This window comes from Vicia villosa, linkage group LG2 (genome assembly GCF_029867415.1).
Source record: "Vicia villosa cultivar HV-30 ecotype Madison, WI linkage group LG2, Vvil1.0, whole genome shotgun sequence".
NCBI lineage: Eukaryota > Viridiplantae > Streptophyta > Magnoliopsida > Fabales > Fabaceae > Vicia > Vicia villosa.
The window spans coordinates 174,689,183-174,714,393 of record NC_081181.1 but is presented as its reverse complement, the minus strand read 5'-3'; the positions used below and the strand labels follow the sequence as shown (position 1 = coordinate 174,714,393).

The 25,211-nt window shown below is 35.4% G+C and overlaps 3 protein-coding genes and 1 long non-coding RNA gene across 5 annotated transcripts; 2 read left to right on the top strand and 2 right to left on the bottom strand.

Moving 5' to 3' along the window:
- Positions 1 to 882: 882 nt before the first annotated feature.
- On the bottom strand, positions 883 to 2,739 carry LOC131650699 (uncharacterized). The gene has a single exon (XM_058920398.1). The coding sequence runs from the start codon at positions 2,737 to 2,739 to the stop codon at positions 883 to 885; it is 1,857 nt and encodes a 618-aa protein (XP_058776381.1).
- Positions 2,740 to 15,376: 12,637 nt separating this feature from the next.
- LOC131647485 (uncharacterized) lies at positions 15,377 to 17,130 on the top strand. 2 transcript variants are annotated; one of them, XR_009297841.1, is made up of 4 exons: positions 15,377 to 15,528; positions 15,632 to 15,709; positions 16,092 to 16,622; positions 16,711 to 17,130. It is a non-coding gene; the product is annotated as an uncharacterized LOC131647485 (long non-coding RNA). The 2 variants fall into 2 exon arrangements; XR_009297842.1 differs by having other exon boundaries at positions 16,057 to 16,622.
- A 2,322-nt stretch (positions 17,131 to 19,452) lies between these two features.
- Positions 19,453 to 20,018, top strand: LOC131647484 (uncharacterized). Its single transcript, XM_058917369.1, has 2 exons — positions 19,453 to 19,585; positions 19,674 to 20,018. Exons 1-2 carry the CDS (start codon positions 19,463 to 19,465, stop codon positions 19,965 to 19,967), a joined length of 417 nt encoding a protein of 138 aa, XP_058773352.1. The 5' UTR covers positions 19,453 to 19,462; the 3' UTR covers positions 19,968 to 20,018.
- Positions 20,019 to 21,817: 1,799 nt separating this feature from the next.
- Positions 21,818 to 24,807, bottom strand: LOC131650698 (uncharacterized). Its single transcript, XM_058920397.1, has 4 exons — positions 23,757 to 24,807; positions 23,434 to 23,669; positions 22,487 to 23,321; positions 21,818 to 22,395 (listed from the first exon to the last, which is right to left on the bottom strand). Exons 1-4 carry the CDS (start codon positions 24,805 to 24,807, stop codon positions 21,818 to 21,820), a joined length of 2,700 nt encoding a protein of 899 aa, XP_058776380.1.
- Between the last annotated feature and the right edge of the window lie 404 nt (positions 24,808 to 25,211).

Sequence of the window (25,211 nt, the reverse complement as noted above, 5' to 3'; positions counted from 1 at the left end):
GCAGAGGTTCGTTCTCAGCGTGAGCGGCCATCTTACGGCAGTAGGAACGAATGTGAGTCTCTGGGCAGGTAACTCCCTTGTACTTATCAAAATCTGGCACCTTGAACTTCGGGGGAATAACAATCCCAGGTACCAAGCACATAGCAGCAGTGTTAAAACTTGAAGTTTTGGCAACTTCAACAGCCTTAAGGCGTTCTTCGAGAGCTTGGTACATCTTAGCAGTCTCAGTCAACTCAGCAGTAAGATCATGTTCAAGATCAATAACCTCATGGTGGTCGTCCACTACTTTCAGTGTCTCATTAACAGGAGTTTCTTTAGTTTTCACCCCTCCGTCAGCAGAATTGGTAGGGGTATCTTTGACCAAACTAGCGACGCTCTTTCTGAGTTCATCCTGTCCTTGAACGACGGCATGGAGAGTCTCCATAAGTTGGGCCATTCTTTCCCCCATAACATCCATATCCCTACGAAGGGCGGCTTGATTCTGTTCAAATTGTTCCATGATTCTCTCGTTACTCCTGGTGCGGTAAGGATGTAAGAAAGTCAGCTTCGTCGTCGGGAAAGAAATCTGTTGTTGGAAAGGACCCCAATTAGTTTCTTGTGCAATAACCTGAAAAATGCAATGTGATAATGTGAATGTATGAGTGCATGTGTGCATATGATGTGTTGTGTCATTTTCAGGGTATCCAAAGTAAGATTGATAGTCAAGAACAAATAGCAACGTGACGAGAGAGATATCAAGTGGAAACGGAAAGCAATTCATTTCATTCATAATAGCCCCCTAAGGCGAGTGGGTTCAAACACAAATAACAATGTTCAAATACAAAGAGCAATAGAGACCCCATCCAACAAATCTGGTGGTGATCTACAAACAAAATTCAATTATCAATTCATCTCAATGTAGAACAAAGGCCCTCCTTGTCTGAAATGGGCATCACTCCACTTCTTTGTTTCGTCAAATAGCTTCTTAGTCGCCTCCCGATCTCTTCCTTTGACAAGGCTTTGGATCACTTCATCCTTTCGGAATAACTGTGTGTCTAGATTCTTGCAGCAATCCCTAAGTTCGTCACACCCTTTGCATTCTGGGATATAGGTCTTCTCAAGTGCATTTGCTTCACTCATCATTTGGTCTCTGAGCTTGACATTCTCTTCAGCTAGTCGGGCGGTGCGGAGATGACTTCCTTTCAGTTGGGTCTCAAGGGCTATTCTCTGAGTGGTCTCTTCTTCCAGTTTCTTCTTCATGGTCCTCAACTCATACTTGGTTTCTTTCTCCAGTCGGAGCTTGTGGGCTTTCAGGTCTTCTTGATACTCTCGTCTGAGCTTCTCTTTTTCTTCCTTTATAGCCTTTTCTATAACCTTTTGAGGGTCTTCAGTAGGAGCAACAACAGCTTTTCCGTCCTTTTCAGTTCTAACTCTCTTCCTGGCTTGAGAAGACTCCCCTTTGAGAGTTTTAAGTTCACGGGCCAGTTCATTCTTTGTCTGTTTAAGGAAGTAGCGCTTCAAATCCATATCCCTATCTTTCTCTTTCAGTCTCAAATTGGCGACGCGGACCTGGTCAAAACGTTCTCTTGATACCATAGTTTCTGATATCTTCGGAGGTTGTGCATACAAGAGAGGAACTTCCGGGAATGGTAACAAAAGTGTCTTGACTCTCTTCTTAACCCAATCGGTATAGGGTTCCATAGCAATGGCATTCTTGGCTCCCAGAGTGGATCTCTCACCTATATGAATGTTATTCCAGGCCTTCCTGATTTCCTCAAGCGCTATAGGGTCAGCTCCCCTCTCAAAGTATACGGATTGGTAAATCTCCCTATCCGAAGGCCCACTCTTCATGGTATAGCCCAACTGACGAAGAGCTAGAACTGGGTTGTAGTTAATACATCCTCTTGTCCCAATGAGCGGGACGTTACCAAAGTTTCCGCACCTGATAATGACTTCAGATATACCTGTTCGGAATTGATACCATACGATGTCGTTTGCAGTAAGTCCCATGATTCTCTGAGACCATTTCTGAGTAGAGGTAACAAACGGACCACTAGCAGGCAAGTGAGATTTGAACCATTTATATAACAGCGGCAAGCAACCTCGAATAGCCCCCCTTTTACCATGCCGAGAGTGAATAGAATAATACGTGTCAGCCAATAGGGTGGGTATTGGATTCTTGTCCATAAAAAGACATATAGCAGCCAAGTCCACGAACTTGTGAATGTTGGGAAACATCACAATTCCGTAGATTAGAGCGGCCAAAATAGCATTGAAAGCCTCCCATATCCCTTTGTCGGCAAATTCTTGAGCTTTTTCAACCAGGAAACTCATGTAGAAGCCATGTGTATCACCCTTCTCCTTCCAGTTATCATGAACATCTCCCAAGCTCAAATAAAGAGCGTTGGCAATGTAATCCAACCTAGGTTTCTCTGGGACACAAACAAAAGGCACTCTGTGTTGAATCTTGATGTTGAGGAGGCAAGAGTACTCTTCGAGAGTGGGAGCTAGCTGATAATCTGAAAATGTGAAACAACGGATATCTGGGTCGTAGAACTGAAGAAGAGTAGATAAGGCCCATTCGTCGACACGCGAGTACAGAAGAGATAATATGTTGCCATAGTTGTCACTGAACACTGTTTCATTATGACCAGTGACCAATTCACCCAATTGCCCCAATTGAACCATACCCTCACGATGGAAAGTATAAGTGTGTGTGCGCCTTGTAGCCCCTTGATTGACGGTCACGTTGTTATCCATTCTTGACAGAGATTGATATTTTCTGGATACCCTGAAAAAAATGACATGCAAATGAGAATTAACTTTTTTCTTTTCTTTCTTTTCTTTCTTTTCTTTTTCTCTCTTTTTTTTTTTCCTTTTTTTTTTTGAAATGTAAACATGCTATGATGAAAATGATGCAGATTGGGTCCCCACGGCATAGAGGGACTAAGGCAATAATTCTGAGCAAGAAGATATCATAGGATCAAAGGTCCGGCATAGATCAGAGAGCCAGAAGAACCATAATCACCAATAGAACCAAACAGTCAACAACCAGAACCAACTAGTCACCAACAGAACCAAATAGTCACCAACGGTACCTGTCATGTATATCCCTCCCCACTCACGGGTGTAGTCTAGGTCAGGGTAGGTCAAAATGGCAACCAGCGTTATCAGTCCTCCTGAGGCACCAATGTTGTTGCATCTACATGCCAACAATGATACCCCATTTGGACCTCGACTGGGCGTGGGTCTCATGATCGCACTAGACAAGACCTGACATCTCATCGGCGTCATGACTATCCACTCTATCCTAGGTATCCTATGTGTCACTCTGGCCTGGGTATTGGGCCTTTTACCGCATAGAAACAATCCCACCCAACCTGCAAAACAGAACAGAAGACCCCAAGGAACACAGAATATAATCCATATGCATGATGTGCAAACAGAAATAAACATGATATGCAAGCAGAAAAAATAAACATGCAAACATATATACAAGGTATAGACATGAAAACAAATAAACACCCAGTAAATAAACAAACAAACGCAGGCTAGGATCGACTCACTAAGGATGGACCAGCAACAGGTCTAGCAACATCCCCAGCAGAGTCGCCAGCTGTCGCACGCTCGCGAAAAATGAACAGAGTCGCCACCAATATATTTATCCCATAAGGGAAAGGAATACCGGATAACCTACAGAGGAAGGAACAGGGTCTTGCGACCAGAGAATCAAGGTACGGGAGTCGGTTACGCAAGGGGAAGGTATTAGCACCCCTCACGCCCATCGTACTCGATGGTATCCACCTACGTTTGTTTCTATCTAAAGGGTGTATAACTATGTCTATGTCTAAATGCGGAATGAATGCAAAATGTAGGGAAAATAAAGAATTGTACTCGCACGGGCCCTACCCCGCTGCCTACGTATCCTTTTCAGGAATCAGAGTTACCGTAGCTCGGCTAAAGATTTTCTGTTTGTTTTTGTGTTTTTTAGTTGGGCGGCGTTAACGCTCTCGCTCTTGCACAAGGGGACAGCCTAGGATGCAATGGAGCGGAGATAACTTGCCCTTAGAAAGAAGAAAAAGAGGTTGGTTTGTATCTTTTAAGGGTAATTCCATGATGACGAGAACCCACTACAAGGTCTCGCATCACTTCCTCACTTTGATTAGCTCTGAGCCTTTATTAGGTTTTTTTGAAGTGTTTTTGGTTGGTGTTTTTTATGGGGATTTTACTTTGTGACTTAGATCATACCAAAAGAGTTTTTTTGTTTGTTTTTGAATATTTAGAGAACGCACATCGAGGCCTACGCCACAATCGTTTCTCTAAATAACGGTTGAGAAATACATCGAGGCTTCACACCTCAATCATTTCTTCTCCGCTAAGTAAAAGAGATACAAAAAGAGTTTTTTATGAATATTTAGAGAATGCACATCGAGGCCTACGCCACAATCGTTTCTCTAAATAACGGTTAAGAAATACACCGAGGCTTCACACCTCAATCATTTCTTCTCCGTTAAGTAGGAAAGAACATACCTCGAGGCCTACGCCTCAATCATTTCTTTCCTACCATGAAATAAAGCAACGGTATGATCTTCATCGATTTTTTATTAAGTATTTTAAAAGTTGGAAAGGAAAAGAATGAAAGAAGGGAACTATCTCTAAGTTCTAGTCTAAGTTGTAATTCCTATTTATGTTCAAAAGGGGTCTAAAATAGGCCAAAAATATGGCCAAAGTCAAGTAACAAAGTCACACAAAAAGTCATATAGAAATCCACATATAAATGGTACAAAAGCAATTCAAACATAAGTGCAAAATTAAACTAAAAAATACTATCATTTTCATATGGTTTTTATGAAGGAGAATTCAAAGGATTAATGTCAAAATTAACCTAAAGTCTACTATTTTCATGAGATTTTTTTTGTCAATGATCACCCAAAAATCTAACAAAAATAATAAAGGTTCTATCATGTTTTTATTAACTAAAAGTGAAAAGCTATTATATGAAGAGAACTAAGATCTAACATTGATTTTATGCTTTTTTATTTGATTTAAAAAAATTGGAATTATGAGCTAAAAATAGAAGCAAGACAAAAATAAGAAAATGAACCTCTAATCTATACTGCAGGGAGGTGCAATAGCAATTTTCTAATGAGCTAAAACATTGTTAACAGCCGAAACGGGCCCAAAACAGGGGGTGGAAAAAGCGGGGCGCTCAGGCCCATAGTCATTAAGCTGTTGGTACACTAGTACATGAGGGGTGTATTTCAGGGACAGGGCAAGGCCCAAGTGCGCTATGGCCCAATGTTCACAACTCAACTCCACTTTATTTCATTTATTCAGCATGTGTTTCATTTGTTTTTTATTATGATTCCAATTTTTTCATCAGCAACGTACATTAAGAAGCAAACATATATATCAACTGGTCAAGTGCATTTAAGTGGAATAAGACAAAAAGCATACACTCACCAGTCATAACCAGCCAACGCATCAATTAATCATTTGAATAAGACAAAAGCCACAAAATAATTGGAGAAAAGGACCATCGGCCGCGCGACACATCAGCGAACGGAGAGAAAGTCAGAACAAAAATAGAGACGCCGGAGCTAGGGCTCCGGTCGTCTTCTTCGACCAGGTTCACGGCGGCGCTCGCCACAGTTCCTCAGAAATCAAAAACGGAACCATCGGTTCACTCGGATTTTTCCACAGATTCCAGATCTAGCATTAGATTTGTCTAACTCTAGCTATAACATGCAAACCGAAATCAATTTCACAGACCCTAACTAATCAAAAATTAACAAAGCAACATCCAAGTGTCGTGAAACGAACCTACATTCTCAGCATTCAAATGCTTGACTCACACACACAAATAAGCATCAGATTCGTATGGATCAAGAGCAAGAATGGATGAAGCTTCACATAAGCGTAACAAGCAGTGAACGCGTTTCAGATGCGCGAGATTTATGCATGTCATAATGATGCTGAGAGAGTTTTTTGTTTTATGTTTTACCTGGAGGAGTTCTTGAATCAAAAGATGAGGAAAGCGCCTCCGAACTCCACAAGCTCACGTTCGAAAGAGATGATGGATCGAGATTGTAGCTGGTGCTTGAACCGTGAGAAGTAAACTCGAGGTATTACGCAGCATCAGAGGAGTAGAGCATTGCTTCAAGTGAAGTCATAGTAGTGGTGACGAGGTTGATCCGATAGTCATGGCAGTGACAACTACAACTTCTTGGGCTAAGTGAATGATGGAGATGAAGATTATGGAGGTTTAATAGCGGTGATGAAGATGGTTGCAGTGGTGGAGGTTGAAGGAGGAAGAGTAATGGAGGTTGGTGGTTGGGTTTGTTAAAGTTTGTTACAAGGTGTAACAAACTTTTTGAAGGTGAGTAATGGAAGAGAGGGAGAGAACCGAGAGAAAAGAGGGTGAAGAGAGAATGCTTTTGAGAAAAATGAGAGTGTGTCGAGATTTGTGAAGAATATATGTTTATATATGGGGTGGAGGTGCGTTGAGTGTTATGGTGGGATTGTTGTAGAGTAACATTCCCTCTGTCAGCTTAATGAGCAAGTATTGCAGCTTGTGGTAAACCTTGTGCCAACTTTCTGAACTCAGTATCTTTGCATAGCTATATGTGGAATGATTATTCATGTTGACATATCTTAAAAATACCCATGCAAGCTCCATGTACCTTAGGCTAAGCTACCAACTTCAAGTGCATATATCTCTTGTCATGGCTCACCAATGATTCCAATCTTGGGCTCAAAACAAAGTGCACATGGAGTAGAAGAGGTTTGATGTTGGGAAAGTCATGGGATACTGCTTGGAGCTTACTCAAAACACATGGAACATGGAGGTACATCACTTGTATGGATGCTTGGGCGCGCAACCTGAGGTCTGGCCTGACTTCTTTGCTAAAACAGTCCTTTGTGAGGGCACCACTTTGGGACTCCATATCTCGCTCGTTACTTTCTCAATTATTGTGAACCGTAGACCAATATAAAGGGGACATGGAAGGGACTGGTTTAGGGCCAAGGTTATTCAAAATAGAGAATTGTGGAGAATTAAAATTGGACCTGAGGTTAACCCACCATGTGTTTGTGGAAATGTCTCGCGCGTGACCTGAAATTGTGCCCAGCCGGATGCAAGACTTTGGCTTTACGAAACAACGACTTTGGAAGCTTGTAATTGTTTCAATATTTATCACAATGGCTCAATTCTTGGCTTGTTGTATAGATGGCATGGCAAAGAATGGAAGCATATCAAGTTTGAACCCATAGCATTTTTGTAGAGCTCTAAAATTAGCAAGAGATTTGGCATGCCACGCGTTTGTTAAAATGCCAGGTCATGACCAAAAATCTGCCTAGCTGAATGACTTGAACAAATGCATTTCTTCTAACTTCAAACCAACATAACTCTTGAATCAAGCTTCAAATGGAAAAACTCCCAACTAGAGGATTGTAGAGGGCTATGATTTGAACACTTTTGGTGTTGAGCTTGTCTTAAAATTCTGTCGTTTTCAACATGATAATCGAACCTGAAGTCAGCTGCCCAGCCAATTGGAAATTCACTCAAAAATTCTTTAAGTGTAGAACTTTCCTCTTTTGGCAAGTTCCCATTTCAACTAACTTTCCAAATTTGGCAGTTTTGATTATTTCTTGATTTTTCTCATTTCCTTGACTTTATTTGACCGGTTTTCCACCAAAAGTCGATATTTGAATAATTCTTCCGATTTTGACCCAAAAGTCAACTGTTCTGATTTTTCCGGCTATTGATGAAATTCCCGATTAAATCTCTTCCAGTCAAATCCAGTCAAACAAACACATCCACATAGTCAGTATGAGAAGCTTTCCACACACAGAAACCATTCCTGATTAACTGTTGACCAGAAAGTCAACTGGTTGACTTTGGTCAAAGAAACCCTGTTTTAAGGAACCAGATAATTTGCAAGCTTACGCTCTTCAATCCATGCCCTGATTTGAAGCAGAGAGACCCCAATCCAGGAGGACTTCAATGAACATGGAGCCACATGATTATACCTCAGTTTTCTTATTCTCTGATCAAACTTCTTTGCAATGGAGTTTTTTTTTTCTTGCTAACCTTTGAATGGTACCAATGATATGCATGCCTGGGTATGAATTATGCCCTAAGTGATGTATGTACATGAATGCAAAGCCTGAGCCAGTTAGAAGTTAAGGGGTAGGACAAATTTGGGGTATGACAGCAGCAATACAAATATCTCATATATTGACCTTAATAGTAATATTCCAATCAGCATTGGAAAACTCTTTAATTTGAAGAATTTATTCATTGGAGGAAATTCCATGTCGGGTGTTATGGACTCTTCCACTTCAACGACATATGTTAATTTTAAGTCATACAATTCTAGGTCCTAAGTTTCTTACATGGATATATACACAAAGGTCACTAGAATATCTCGAGTTTGCTAACTCTAGAGTTTCGTCCATAAATGGAGACACTTTTTGGAGATTTGTAACAGCCATTATTGAACTTTAACTGTCAAATAATGACATCAATGCAAACTTATCAAAGGTCACACTAAACTCGAAATTTATTTATATGCATCAAAAGAGGTAGGAAAAACAATATTGTTTTTTTTAGACATCTCATCCAATCTTTTAACTGGAAAAAATTCTGATTGTCCCGAGTATTAGAAAAGCTTATCTCCTTTTACATGGGAAGTAATATATTGACTGGTGAACTTCCTCCATCCATGGAATCATTTATTGATCTTGTAGCAATGGATATGCATAACAACATTTTGTCTGGTGTTTTTTATTGGACATATCAAACATCCAAACTTTGGAATTCATTCATATTGGAGAAAACAATTTCTCTAGAACCGTGCCAATGAAGATACCATATGGTATGGAAGTGGTGATATTAAGATCCAACCAGTTTGAAGGTAACATTCGACCACAGTTGTGTAATATCTTTTCACAAATACAATTGGATCTTTCACACAATAGAGGTTGGTAGTGCAAGTGAATTTTATTTGTCACTTAAGTCTCACGTCATTTTGTTCACAAATACAATGAGTCTTTATAAAGCTCATCAATACTTATTTTATTGTTATCTTGTGTATTAGATTGATGCTGAAAAGATGCAAACATTACCCAAAAAATGCAAACCAATGATTTTAGTTCTATGGGTGGGAACCAACAAAACCCCCTTTCTTTCTCTCCCAACTTCATGATCTATGAAGATGACGATATCAAAGAACAAAACTATAATCAAAAGGCGAGCATTATGGGGCAAAATCATCATTGAGAAACTCATCCACGGGGGATCAATGCAAACAGACCTAGAAAATATGTGGTGCAACCCTAAATCCTCACTGTCAAGGAGTTTCATGTTAGGTTGTTTTAGTTCACAGTCGAAAACAAGTATGACCACAGGAGAATCTTAAATGGAAGCCTACAGATTTTCCTTAATTTGTGGCCTGTCCTACAAGAGTGGGATGGGTGTTCCTCTGTTTCCAACCACGACTTCACAACATCACCTATGTGGCTGCAAATTCGGGGACTACCTATCAACATCAAAACAAATCAGATGGTCAGAAAAATAGGAATGTTGATGGGGGAAGTATTAGAAATGTGAATATTTTAAATACAAGACAAAAATATGATTTTTAAAGCCATAATCATTATGAACACAATAGTCCAAACCATGTCAGGAATGTATATTGGAAGTAAGGATAATGGGGTCTGTTGGATCGACTTCAGATATGAGTGATTACCTATGTTTTTCTTCTATTGTGGCCTAATGGGCCACGGTGAAGAACACTGCTCCAGAGATATCCCCCTAACCACTGCATAACCGAAGTTGATCCTCTTGGTCCATGGATGAGGGCCACCCAAATAGGAAAAAAGCAAGTTCCCCCCAGAGGAAAAAAAGTATACCAGTAATCCTATGCAAAGGCCTAGTATCAGCAAGCATAGCCTTGTCCTAAAAGATCTGATATCCCAACTTGAAAGGATGAAAATAATGGAGGATAAAGTCTAACCAGAAAAAACAAAATATAATAGCAAGACCCATAATAAATAAATAAAAAATTCTAGCCCTGGAAGAGGAGAGCGCACACACCTCCAATAACTCAAAAAAGATAGACAACCTTGAATGGAAGGCGGTCGAGGAAAGATGAGAATCCTATCTTGGAACGTGAGGGGGTTAGGAAACCCTAAGACTATCAGAACTCTCAAACACGTGATAAGCACTCTCTCTCCTAACATAATCTTCTTGGACGAAACTAAGAAAACAGTAGGGATAACATTTTTAACATACTTAGCAAAGTTGGCAACTTAATCAACATGCATAATGTGGATTGTAATATTAATAAGAATGAGAAGGGGGGGTTATCTCTTATGTGGTATAATAATACTGATTTGCATATTATTGATTCTAATAACAACATGATAGAGTTTTATGTCTTGGATTCTCTTCCTAACAACTCTAATACAAAATGGATGGGGAAACTATTTATCGCTATCCTAACTTCAACAAGAAATATCTTACTTGTAATATAATAAATAATCTTGTCCAACGTTATGACATGCCTAAGTGGTTCATTTTTGGAGATATGAACCTAGTGACTAATAAAAAATAGGGGGAAACTCCATTGATATAAACCTCACTAATCTCATTAATAATATGTTTTCTAATTGTGGTCTTCATGACATAGGGTTTGATTGGAAAATGGACACTTGGTGTAACAATCATCATGATAGCACTTATATGGTGGCCAGACTGGACAGATTCATGGCCACTCAAAATTGGATGGATCTATATCATATACACATTAACATTCATCTCCCGAGAATAGGCTTGGATCATAACTATATTATTCTTTCTTTTAACAGGGCCAAGGTCCTCACAAAAAGCAAGAGGCGGGCTGAAAAGCCCAGACAATTTGAGAACATCTGGTTAGAATACCCAGACACTGAGGCTATCATTTACAATAATTGGTGTTTAAACAATGTGAAAGACTTTAAGTGTAGGCTGCATGAGACCATTTAGGAGGTCTGGATTTGGGGGGGGGAAATAAATATGGGCACCCCGATAAGGAAATCAAGAAACTATTGAAGCAAATCAAAGTCAGTCATGAAATCAATCACAACAACATAAATCTCCTTAAGATCAATGAAATCCAACTCATCCTAGATAACGTCCTTCACTCATAAGAGATATGGTGGGCCCAACGTGCCAAAATTCACTGGTTTAAGGAGGGAAAATGTAACACTAAGTTCTTACATCAAAGGGCAAACCAAAGGAAGATCCACAATAAAATGTATGTGATCAGACTCAATAATGGGGACATATCCAACAAAGAGGAGGACATTTATGACACTATACTCTATTTCTATAAAAACTAATTCCATTCCAGCAACATTAGTTTATCTGATGATTTTTTTAATTCCATAAACTGCAGGATACATATGGACATGGCTAATGAGCTCAATAAATCGTTCCTTAAGGATGAGGTGAAGGAAGCTATCAAGGGCATGAGAGGCAATGCTTCTCCTGGCCTAGTTGGGATTTCAGAAAACTTCTACCACCACTACTGGCACATTATATGAAAGAACACTACGAGAGTTGTCCTTAACATCCTTAACAACAAGGAAGAACCCATCAATATCAACCATACTCTCATCACCCTCATACCTAAAACTAAGAACCCTACTAATCCCAAAGACTTCTGACCCATTTCCCTTTGTAATGTCATAATGAAAATTGCTACAAAAACCTTAGTTAAATGCGTTAAACCTATCCTGCCTACCATCATTAGTGAAAACCAAAGTGCTTTCGTTCACAAGAGACTGGTAACGTATAACACTATGATTGCCTTTGAGGTTTTCAACTACGTCTATAATTCCAAGAAGAACAAGAAAGGCTATGTGGGAATCAAGTTGGACATAGAAAAGGCCTACGACATGCTTGAGTGGAACTTAATTGAGAAGGCTCTTAGGACTGTATGATTTCATGATTAGTATTTAATAAAAAATATATAGTCATAAATAGAATCAAAAAGATATGACACAAAAAGATCTATTCTATTTAATAGAAAGTAAATAAATTCTTTTTACGGTATTAATCAAAAACAAATATTTTTAGAATTTCTTTAGAAAAAATATTAACATTTTATTATAAAAAATACAAAGTTATATTACATGTATTAAAATTATATTATCTCATTCTTTATAATAAATATTAACATTTTATTATAAATAATAATAATAGTAATAATAATAAAGCTTTGTAGTTTCTTTTTTTTTGAGCTTCGACTCTCTCTTGTATCCAAAAAATAAATATATTATCTCATTCAATAAAAAATTATATATTATTGTGAAATTACATTAGCCTTTAAAATTATTTACTACCAAAAATATTTGAAGATAAAAAATTGAATGATAATAAAATATATTAAATTAATTGTTTGCTATTTCTTACGAGTAATTATCCAAATTTTACCGACATGATAATAATCACCAAATTTGCATAACCTAAAACCCATTGGCATATTGGATAATAAATTACTAATTTATTAATCATATCAATATTTTATTATTATTTATTAATAGAGAAAAAATAAAACCTTTTGAGAACTTGTGGATAAATCAGTCTCAAGAAATATCATTCTATTTAATACAAATTTAATATTTAATAAAAATTTAATAATTTATTAATTATATACTAAAACAATAAGAATTACTAATTTATTAGTCATGTAAATATTTTTTTATTTATTAACTGAAAGAAGTTGTATGCAAAAAGAACCGCTCAAAAATCTTGAAATTCAAAAAAGTTGTAGATTATTTTTTTTTCACAAATACCATCTAATTAAATATAGTTAGAGAATAAAATAATTGTGAGATATTTATCTTTTTTATTTAAATAAATTATAAGCTTTATTTTAGTTTCTTCCATATTTTTATTAATATTTTCTAAAAGTCCAAAAAATTACAAAACATCTTTTATTTCAAAATAAAAAGAATGAATTTCTAAGAAAAATACTACCATTAATTAATATGGAGTGAATAATTTGTATGAATTTATTAGTGGTAAAAAAACATGAATATATTAAAGTTTCAAAGCATTGTAGTCAAATTATTTTGTAGAATATAATTATAGTCAAATTATTTATTAGTGTTACAAAAACATTAAGAGAGACATTAATAAAAAAATATTTGATTTCAAATTTGATATGGTTATATACACAAAAATTTTAAACTCAATTATTCTTCTTTACATATAAGAAGCCGTTTCACTCCTTTATTTAGAGAATATTTTCTTTATATGGAAACCTTAAAGAGTGTACTCGAGGCACTCGTTAGCATGACCCTTTCTATTATTCCCAAAAAATTAATTTCTATTATTCCCAATAAGCTGTAATTAATGAGAAAGATTAGGAGATTAAGTCAAATTAACTCTGTCCTCTTACAACAACTGTTTCACTCCTTCCTTGTTTCTCTCTAAGATTAATTTCTATTATTCCCAATAAATTAGGCCAAATTAATTCTCTCTCCACTTGCATCATTTTACACGCTCAACACTATCCTCTCCTTCATGCTTCCTTTCTCTTTTCAAACCCGATTCATTCTTCTTTTGCTTCAGTTAATTTCTCACCCTTCATCTCAACATCTTAACATGTCTGTATCGTAAACAACAACTATTTGTTCTTCTCACAACCAAACAACAACAATTAACAACAAAGGCTTAATGATCATAAAATTGTGTTGTACTCCAGCAATTCTGCACATTTGCACACCAGACAAAAAAAAATCCAAACAAATTGAAATTTTAGATCATAATTACATTACATGTTAAGAAGTAACTACTTATGTTAAATTGAAATTTCACCATTTTAAGACTTATTTATAAATCACAAACTTACCTTCTATGAAGAATCATAAGACAAACCTCATAAAGCATAGTAATGTTGGTGAGAATCTTCTACAACATTTTATCAAACAGATGGTGTACCTATACAAAACATGAAAAATAGAAAATAAGAGCATTGAAAGAGAAGATGAATGGAAATGAATGAAAAGGCATACATCAGTCCAAATCAGAAAAAGAAAGTTGTTTCCTTTCCCAAAGAAGGGTGACTGTCTTCCATCTCTGATTTGCACCATAGATATGATTTTACAATCAACAACTGCAACAGATCAAATCGAAGACAAATGGAGCTTAAAGATTGAGCTTAAAGATTCATCCACTTTGGGAATATGTGAGATTGAAAACGGGTTCTTCCTTCTTCTTTTTATTCTTCACAACACTGTTATCATTCATTGTTGGTGAACATTTGGAATCAATGGACTTATTATTCATATTCAGTAACAATTAAAAATATCATTCACAAAAAAAAACTAACAAATTAAAGGTGAAAAGTCGACAACGCTCATCGTCGCCGTCGTTTCATCTTTCAGCCAAATCCTCCAATTGCAAAAAAATAAAAATAGGACAAAAATTAAACAAATATGAGATGAAATTAACAGAAACGAAAGTGACGAACAAAAAAGATATAATTTTTAAAGATTAACAAACCATGGTCGAGGGTTTGATGAAATAATCAAATGAGACTCAAGTATATGAAAGGAACAAATAAATCAACGATTAGAGGAACGATTAACCAAATACATGAATAGATTGAAGAAGAATAAGAAGAATTTTGTTGTTAAGGAGGAAAAGAAATTGAAGGTGAAGGAGCAAAAAAGAATACATGAATAGAACGAAAATGAAAAAGGGATTTAGAACCCAACCTTTGATGCCGATTTCTGATGAAGACATAGGAGAAAAAATGAAAATGGAGGAATTAGTGTTTGGGAGAGAATTGAGAGAAATAAGAAATAGTAGAAGACAAACCAATGATGCAGTGAGGAAGAGAGAAGATTGAAAGTTTTGAAAGCAAAAAAAATGATTACAAAGAGTGTTTGAGTGGCTAACTCTGCAAATGCATTCTTTCCAAAGAGTGTTATGTTGTCCGAATTAATGACCCTAGTAATAATAGGGTAGTTAAAAATTAATAATAACTAGTAAAGGACCCGTGCGTTCGCACGGGTCACACCGATGAACTTTTTTAACATATATATTTTACCATGTATATATTATTAGGTTTGTTTTATATATAAAAAAAAGATAGGGGGAATATAAAATAATAGTTTGAAGCTGAATTATATAAAAACTGTATATTATAGAATATTGAATTTTACAAAAGAAAATTGGTTTGTTAATTGGGCTTGAGATTAACAAAATAAAATGATATGCATTAGTCATTCAAGTTATTTTTAAGACCCATAAATTAAAGGTCCAATAATATAGAGTTTTTTTAGAATTACCATTAATCGAAGGGGAAATTAAAAAGAATAATCACCCTAATCCCTAACCCAAAATTTCACCTCTTGTCGTTGGAAAAAGAGGAAGACTTGGAAAAGGTAACGGTAAAAGTCTCGAGCAAAAGCACACCTTAATTGCTTCACCTTATTTCTGTTGTTAGATCTTCTATCCTTGGAGAGGTGTAGTCGTCGTCAACATTAGAGGTAATTGAACCGAAGAATTGCTCCCCTTTTAATGAATAATATCAAGCAAAACGATTCAGTGTTCATTCAGTTGTCTTAATGTTCTTCGTTTTCTGTCTTTCAGTTGCATTATTGAAAGAATGGTAGGAAGAGGTAAACATTGCCATGGATTGATCTCCGATGATGATGACCATGACATGAGGTACGAACCTTTTCGATTTAGTTTGTTTGTGTTATGTTTAATTTCTGAATACGTGTGGTATGCTGGATTAGGGTTTTGTGTTAGATAATCTCCTATAAAATATATTCTATTTTCCGTTTGAGAAATCATGAGATTAAATATATTTATGCTAAAAAGTTGAGAAAGATCTAAGAATTACATGGATTAGGGTTTGAGAAATCACGAGATTAGATATATTTTTGCTGATTAATAAAATGTTTCTGACCTATTATATGAAATTGGAATTATCTGTTATTCAGTGTTAAACTATGTAAATTAGCTTTCATATTGTTTATTGTTTTGTTACAATCTATATTTTTATACCTCAGGTTATTGCTTAACTTTAATCTCATTTGGTCATCAGCATCGAAAAAGCGATGGAGGTAATAGATGGCTTAGTTGCTGAAACAGGGTTTGATGCTTCAAAATCTAAGAAATCTTCAAAAAAATCTGCTTTTAAAAATAATAGGAGTTCAGCACTGATAAAAGGAAAAGAACCTGTCAGGAAGACTCAAAGCACTACAATTGCTGCAACATTGAGCAATTTGTTCAATGTTCCTTCTGATAATGACGATGTTGTTATTATACCTGTAAAGGACGAACAATTGAAAGCGCAGATGATGAAAAAAGTGGAAGAGCTGAAAACGGTGATGTCAAGAAAAAGAGGTTTGTAAAGAACAAATGTTTGGTAAGGAGGAGGGTATTTCATGAAGGGAAAGATAAAGATGTTGGGGTATCAAGGGTGAGAAAAGCTTCAAAGAAGGAAGGAAAGCGGCCAATTATTAAGAAAGGAAAGACATCGGATGAAATTACGGAAGAGATATCAAATGGGGCCAAGAAATTCACTTGGAGGACTCGTATAAACAACTGCTCAAGGACTGCAAAAAATGTTATGGTAGGTTTATATTTTGTATATAATACATTATGTTACCGTTGCAAAGTTATATATAACTTTATATTTTGTCATCTTCATATTGATGCAGCATTTTCCAAGGTATATAGCTAAGAGATGCCTTAGAGCATATCAAGATGAAATCAAAGTCGTTGATGTGGAGACCAAAAAGGTGTTTACATGTAGCGTCCATAAGGCGATCAGAAAAAAATACCAAAGACCTGCGAAAGGTACATGGCAATAGGGTGGTATGAATTTGCTCAGAGTAAAAGACTCCGTAAGGGTGATACATTGGTTTGGAGCATGTTGCGTTTTTCTCCATATGTCAATGCGAAGGTGGAAAGGCGTTGAAGAAATTTTTATCAGTTTTTGTTATGTTATAGTATGACTTTATTATGATGATTTACTTTGATGAAAAAGTTTAATGTTGTTTATGAAATTTTGGATGCTTTCAGTTAGTAGAAAAATGTTTGAAGCTTTGAAATTATAATGAATTTGAAGCTTGTCTGTATGCTTAGTGTTTTTAACTTTAAATTGTTCAAGCACTAATTTTCTTGGTAGTAAATTTATGAAGCAATCTTCTTTCAATAATGTATATTTTTTCAAGTATGGTGTAGTTTATTTTTGAACCAAATGGGAATGGGATAAATGATTGTAGATAGAAATCCTGCATAATTGATACTTGGGAGGATCCTTCAAAATGCATGAGAAAAGATTTATTTTGTACACAGGTGAAAAGAAAACATTGATGTTACCAAAAAACAAAATAAAAATGGAAGTGTCAAAAAAGCACACTAATAATTTTACTTTTAAAAAACTTTAATAGTTGACAAAATTAAAAAATTTAAAATACTTCTTCGTTGAAATCCTAAATATAATACTTTTCTTCCCTAAATATATAATTATGAATACTATATTACATTATGCTTAAAATTACAAATCTATATTTGTATACATTTAACCCAATTAATAAAACTATAGATAACTATAGATAACTATAGATAACTATAGATAACTATATATATATATATATATATATATATATATATATATATATATATATATATATATATATATATATATATATATATATATATATATATATATATATATATATATATATATATATATATATATATATATATATATATATATATATATATATTAATTTGCATTCAACTTAGACAAAAATAAAACAAAGCTTATCTACTATATTCATTTATGTTACTAGGGTTTAGTAAAAAAAATTATTTGAATGTTGTAAATAAATTGTCAAGGCTGTTTCAAAAGGTTTATCCATGCACGTCTACTTTTAAGCCTATGAAATGAAAGAACAATAGATGCATCATTTATGTCTACTTAAAAGGATAGTTCCAATAACCTAAAATGACTAAATTCGTCAGACAAAGAGATGTTGGAAACTATTGCACCGCCGGTTACACCATTTAGAGTTGGAAAACGTGTGGATTGAATGAGTATTGATTTTCGCAAGAGGGTGCATGCCTACATAACTAAAACAGTGTATTCGTTGAACTGTTTCTTTTTGTCTTGTTCACTTAGTCGGTCACTCTCACAAAAAAGCAATCAGAAACAATGAGGGGGGGAAGAAGGCCATGCTATGGGTGAATTTCAGGCGACAGCTTGTCTGGCATGAGGTTAGTAGGAGATTTTGCATGCAATTTCATCTTATTTGTACCGTATTATGTATTTGTCAATCGTTAGGGTTTTTATTATGTGTTTTTTGATTATGGAAAATGACTGTAATTTTGCAAAATGAGCTTTATAGAGGTTTTATACATCAATAATTTTTGTTTGATGATCATGGTCATGGGTTCAATCATAGCGTTTGTCGAAACGATTACTTCTTCATGCATGTTATTCGCCATGTGCTTTGAAGAAGTTGATGGCCAATTTAATTATCCTTTAGGGTTATGTTCCATAAGTTTCTTGTCGATGGTGAATGAGTGTCAGTTTTAGACAATGAGATATATGGAGGTATTTTTGCATTAATAATTTTTGTTTTGTGGTTAAGGTTATTTGATTTGTTTTTTTTTGTTGGTCGGTTTAAAAATAACTGGTACATTTTATGTGTTATTGAGTAAAGTATTATGGTGTTGTTGCTGTTTATTTATCATTGATAATGTTGAAACAAAGTTACAACTTTTTTTCAGTGAGGACGCATCCATTGACGAAGTACATAAAATAGTGGATCAGGTTGGAGACTGTTCTGGAAAAAAAAATGATGTAACTGTTGCAAAGGATAAAGCACCTGCTAAGAAATCAGTTAGGTTTGAAGAAATTTTACACACAACTCATGAAGATGTTCCATCTGTGAACAACATAAGTTTGGGTATGAAGGATGTTAAGGTTGAAGACATCGATGTCCCCAATGTCGATTCCGCAAATGTAGCTCATGAGAGAACACAAAGCAAATGTTTGGGTGAGACCTCCTGTAACACCCCGATATCCGCTGCACGCATCAACCGTGTCGGCCAACCGAGCATGTTACCGGCTTAATCAATAATCCCCCTAGGTCCGCTTATCGGCTGCCCAAGAAATATTGTTTTTGCCTCCCGCAGGAATCGAACCATGTACCTAGGGGTTAAGTACATATTCATAGCAATTCCTGCTACCAATTGAGCTATTAGCTCAATTGGTAGTGGGAATGGATTGAACATGTACTTGAACCCTAGGGTACATGGTTCGATTCCCACGAAAGGCAAAAACTCTACTAGTGAGGGGGGTAGAGAAGTTCGTGAGGTAATAGTGTCGGGAACGCCGAAGGCTCGGGCTGTTACACCTCCAACCCAAAAACAGATGCAAAAGACAATAAGAAAAAAGCAATGAAGAAAGTGAAGAAGGCAAAAAAACCGTCCAATGTTAGGATAAACTGGTTTGGTGAAAAAAAGACATATTGCTGGGATATTGCTATTCGGAATTCCAGGACCAAAAAGGACAATGTTCAGGTAAACAAATTCCAATAAATTCATTATGTTAATACCATATTCAGAGAAGCAAACACTAAATTAATGATATGTGTTTATATTATTGCAGCATTTTCCAAGGGAAGTAGCAAAAGAGTGCTTGAGGAAGAATCAGAAGGAGATAACAATTAGAGATGTTGACCTCCATGTTGAATTCAAGTGTACAATCAAGACAACAAAGCGTATGGGGGTACCAAGCCCATCGGAGAAATACATGACTCAAGGATGGTATAACTATGTGAACACGAAAAGATTCGCAAACGGCGACACGTTGTTGTGTCAAATGGATCGATTTTCTCCGTATCTCTCCGTATCTCTGTCATGGGGGGGGGGGGGTCTAACAGAACATATAATGTGGATTTAGTTTTTGTATGTGATATATTTATAAGTTATTTGTATGTTATGGATAATGGTTTGTGACATCTAAGTTTAATGTGGTTCATATGACTAAAATATGAACAATATTATTTTGTTACAATGCTGATCTTTAAATCATGAATTCCTTTTTATTGTATTTATTAAGAATGTGTAAATATTTCAAAATAGAGGAGTCCCTATCTATGGATTTTAACATAGATGTTTATGAAAATCTAAATAACTATATGAACTAATTTATGTCGTTTTTTTGAATAAAATAACATATAATTATTAAAAACATAAATAAGAAATTAAAGACAATTAAAAATCTAAAGTTTACAATATATGTAGACAACACAAAATTATTTAGTTAAATATTATTTAAAATTGTTTGGGTTTTTAGGTAATATGAAATACATGCCCATCAATATTTACGGCCCAAAATGTAAGTGTGTACATATGCCTATATATAGGAAGTTATTGAGAAATGGAAATCACTTACTCTATTATCACTATAACTTTGGAGATGGTGAAGTGGGGTGTACCATTTGTTCCTTCTCCTTCCAGCAGGTAAGTAAACTGTGCATGCTTAAATATAGAAATTCTGAAAGGCATAACAATACTTCATTTTTCTCTATTAATGCATGCACTAAAGGGCTTGTTCATGTAGGGTGATATAGTTGAAAACTAAGTAATTATTTTAAATTTTTGTTAGATCTGTTATAACATGGATGTTGTTTTTAAAAACCCAAAAAAAAAAATTGCATAGTTAACTTCGAAAAATTTGATTTTGATTTTTAAAATAATTATACTGTTGTATATAATGTTTAAGTGATCCGGAAAGAGACTCCCTTAAGTGGGCACGTAACATCCTGAAAGAGTTTGACGAAGAGCAAGATAAGATGTTTGAAACTCTCATAAACGATGGATTTCTTACTGAAGCGGAACGCATGGCTGATTATAGTGGTGAAGTAAAGTGGAGGAAGCATGTCACAGAAGCAAACATGCTTGGACAAAATGCCCTGGTAAATTTCTTAAACACTTTAATGCATTTATGTTTATATTTGTAATGATATTTTACATGATATGAATGTTATAAATACTGCAGAATATTCCAATGGAAATATCAAGGACGTGTTTTGGTAAAACGCAGAATGCAATAAGGATGGTAGATCTACTTGATGGAAAAGGATATCACTGTGTAATTCTTAGGGCTGGAAGGAATGAGTATGAAAAACATATTGGGCTTTGATGGTACTATTTTGCAAAAGAGAAAAAATTTAAATCAAGAGATGTGCTTGAATTCTCCATGATTCCCTTTTCATATCTGATGTTTGTTGAGTTAGTGAACAGGAATTGATGTTGTTTATATGTTTTAATATGAAGGTACTATGTAGGGGTTGATCGTGTTTTTAGCTTTAATGTTTGTGTTGTGTAACGTATTTGTTTAAGAATATGGATTTTAAGTTGTCTGTAATTTGTTTTACCGCTTTTAAATTCTATGTATGTTGATGCACATGTAAGATTGTTTGATAACAACGTGAATTATGACGTCGTGCTCTTATATTATTATAGGAAGGTTTTTTATGATGGAATTTTTTACAGCATGTTTATGTTTCTTCAAAGTTTTAGATTGAGGATCTATAATTGAAGAATATGTTAATGAAAAAAAAAGATATACATGAGTTGCATATATTCATATTGCAATTAAAAAAATGAAGATTAGGAATCAACAATAAGTTCATTGTGAAACAGATTCTTGCAGATTTCAAAATGCAATACCAAAACTGAAATGATTAACGTGCATAGCGTTTAAGATTTCAAAATCCTATTTGAATAAAACATGTAAATGTAACACTATAAATTTTCAAAGACTTCTTTGAAAACGACATTCGTCGTCACCGCCAATGGTTGTTTGTCTTTGTCGTGAATTAAAATCTTTAGGCCCTTTTTGCTCTTTACTCTTGAAACAACCACATATAATTGACCATGGCTGAACACGCTTCTTGGCAAATATATAGCAACAAAATCTAAAGACTGACCTTGAGATTTGTTAATTGTCGTAGCGTAGCATACCGTTATAGGAAACTGTCTTCTTGTCATTCGGAAGGGCCATGGGGATTGAGTGGGAGTTATGTCCATTCGTGCAATATATACAACAGCTCCAATATTCTTTCCAGAAATAATTTTTGCTTCGATAACATGATAAGCCAATTTGGTAACAATGAGACGTGTTCCATTGCAAATACCTTCTGCTTGATCAATATTCCTGAGAAGCATTATTGGCGTACCAATCTTCAATTTGATCTTATGATTGGGGACACCGGAAGCTTGCAAAGCATTCAAAAATTCAGGAGTTAAAACATCAAAAGATTCATTTCCGTCACCGTCGGTAGTATCAACTGAATCTGAGCTTAAATACTCCTTCTCTTGACCTGCAAGTTGATAATATTATTTGTTGTCATACAGAATATGCTGCATGCAAAAAAAATTAATAACGAAAACTGAGAAAGAAATGTTGTTTACCGGGAACAAATCCTAAAATATACTGATTAATTTGATCAACAGTCTCTATGGTTCCAGCTAATATTGCCCTTGACTGCAGAAAGTCTACATTATTGAAATTAATATCAAAATCTGGGTAAGTGTTTTGAAAAATTGCCTCAAGGGGATCATCAAAATCGGAAATCAACAGATTAGTAGGAATGTCGATCTCTGCATAACCATCATTAGGTTCTGATATCTTCCTATCTCCAACAATTAAAATCCAATCTGAGAAATGTCTTAACTCTTCAAAACAGGTGGATGTTGCCAACTGTTGTAGTCGCATGTTCTTTGTAAGTTTCAAAACCTTACAGTGATCCCATACGTATGATGAATTTATTGTAGCATGAACTATATCTGAGCGACTGCCTCTTGGAATAACCAGAAGAATTTGCCTGAAATCACCGCCGAAAACAATTACCTTACCTCCAAATATTTTATTTGATGATTTGGATCCACCCATGATGTCCTTCAAGGTTTTATCCAATGCCTCAAAACAAAATTTATGACACATAGGAGCCTCGTCCCAAATTATCAACTTTGATAGTTTTAGTAGATCGCCTCTATCGCTCCCTTTGTCTATGTTGCATGTGGAAGACTCAAGCGTGGGAATTGGAATTTTGAATTTAGAATGCGCCGTCCGGCCACCTGGAAGTAATAGTGAGGCAATTCCCGAAGAAGCAACAGTCAAACATATCTGTTTCTTTGATCTTATATAAGAAGCTAATGTTCTCCACATATAAGTTTTTTCTGTACCGCTGTAACCATAAAGAAAGAACACGCCTCCATTCTGGTTATTCACAGCCATCATGATTTGCTTGAATACATCCCTTTGTTCATCTGTTGGTAATTAGAAGATAGATATAATTTAAAATTAAGATACTACGTATTCATATATAATTTGGTTTGACATTTATAAGAAAATACACCTGGTAAATGAACAAACCTGTGAGATTCTGATACAGCATGTTAAATTCTTGACGTTGTTCAACGGGATTGTAGTTCCGCTCTTCGTAAGTAAGCTTGTTGCCAAATTCTTCGGGAACATATCCTTGTGGTTTTGGCATCCCAGGAAAGTCACTTAAACTCTTACGACTTCGTTGCAGTAGCTTTTCTATTTCAATCAAAGTCAGATTGTAGATTTCTTGTTCTGATAGCCTCAAGCCTATTTTAACATAAGTGCTTTTAGAAATTATTTCAAACAGGAAGTTAAGAAAGTTAATATTTAATATTACAATCAACAACATGTTACCTCTGTTGTTAGCAATAATCTGCTGTGAGTAAAGAATTCCATCGGATAGAAGATGTTGTGTTTTGCTCCATACATGCCTTGGTTTGTTAATGCTACTTGACAATAACATGTGAACAAAAAGTAATCTTAAGTAATGGCCAGAACCCCAATGAAATGCCTCTGAAATAGCAGCTATAAATTCGCGATCATCCCCGATAAAACCCATTGCAAAACATGCATCGCGGAACGTATCGTACTTGACGTTATTAACTATTTTCAGTTCAGAATAATTTCGAGGGCCCTTAACATGTGTTAGCATCATTTTGAGAAAGTACAATTCTCCCGTAGTTGGAGGAACCCAAATTAACCTGCCAATTGTGTAACCCTTATGCCTGGGTTTCCATTCTCTTTTCTTTTTGACATAGACAAACTTTGAAACGAAATTGCTATACGTTAATTGTTGAGCTTCAGTATATTTCTGATTAGCTTCAAACCATGACATAAACATCGACTCAGTTACACTTGGTTTCTCGAGAACACTGGAAATATTGCTGATGTCAGTATAGTATACGGAATTTTGACCTTCACAATGAAAGTGTAATCTTTCTACAACTGGTTTCCTTCTGTGAATGGGGAAACCATAAATTCTCCAAGATGCTTCACTTGGAGAAACATACCTATAGTCAATATACTGCTTGATTTCATCGACATCTTGACTCTCAACATGATTTCCATTTTCATTCATGACAATTACAGCGGTTATTCGTTCATAGCCTTTGTTGATGTATTTAAACAAATATTTTATGGATGTGCTTTGATTGCACCATTCCATATTAATATGAGTTCTAAACTTCAACAACAATTTTGCATTGTAGGGAACAACAAATCTATTGTCAACCTCTATACCATTCCTAATGACAGTGTGACCATTGTCCCTTCTTCTGTAAACCGGATAACCATCTTGATCGACGACGGTATCAGCCCGAAAGTCTTTAGGAAAGTATTTGGAATATTTACCTTCCTTCATGCATTGCGAAGACCAGTTTGCGTTTCCGCATGGTCCGTGAATCATGTGACTTTTGACCAAGTTATATTAGTCATTGTCGGTATCCTTGTTAGGAATTTCAGCGGATATGATTCGGTCAATATCAGCAGGTGTTGGATATTTGCTGGATGGATGAAGGAATATCAAAATGTGAGCATGGGGCAGACCTCTTTTATGAAACTCAATGGTGTACATATCTACAACAAAAAATAATGTATGAATAATGATGTTTCGGAATCATAATAATATATGGCAACACTTGAAATGAATCAATACTTACACGCAAGAACTTTGCCCATAATACTTTTTTTGTCAAATCTGACAGTAACTCATCGAATTTCATCTTAAATATTCTTGTAATGAGGTCTAGACGATCTGCTGGTTTCAGATTATTAGAAGCAAGTACACATTGCAATTCTGGCCAGTTTGGA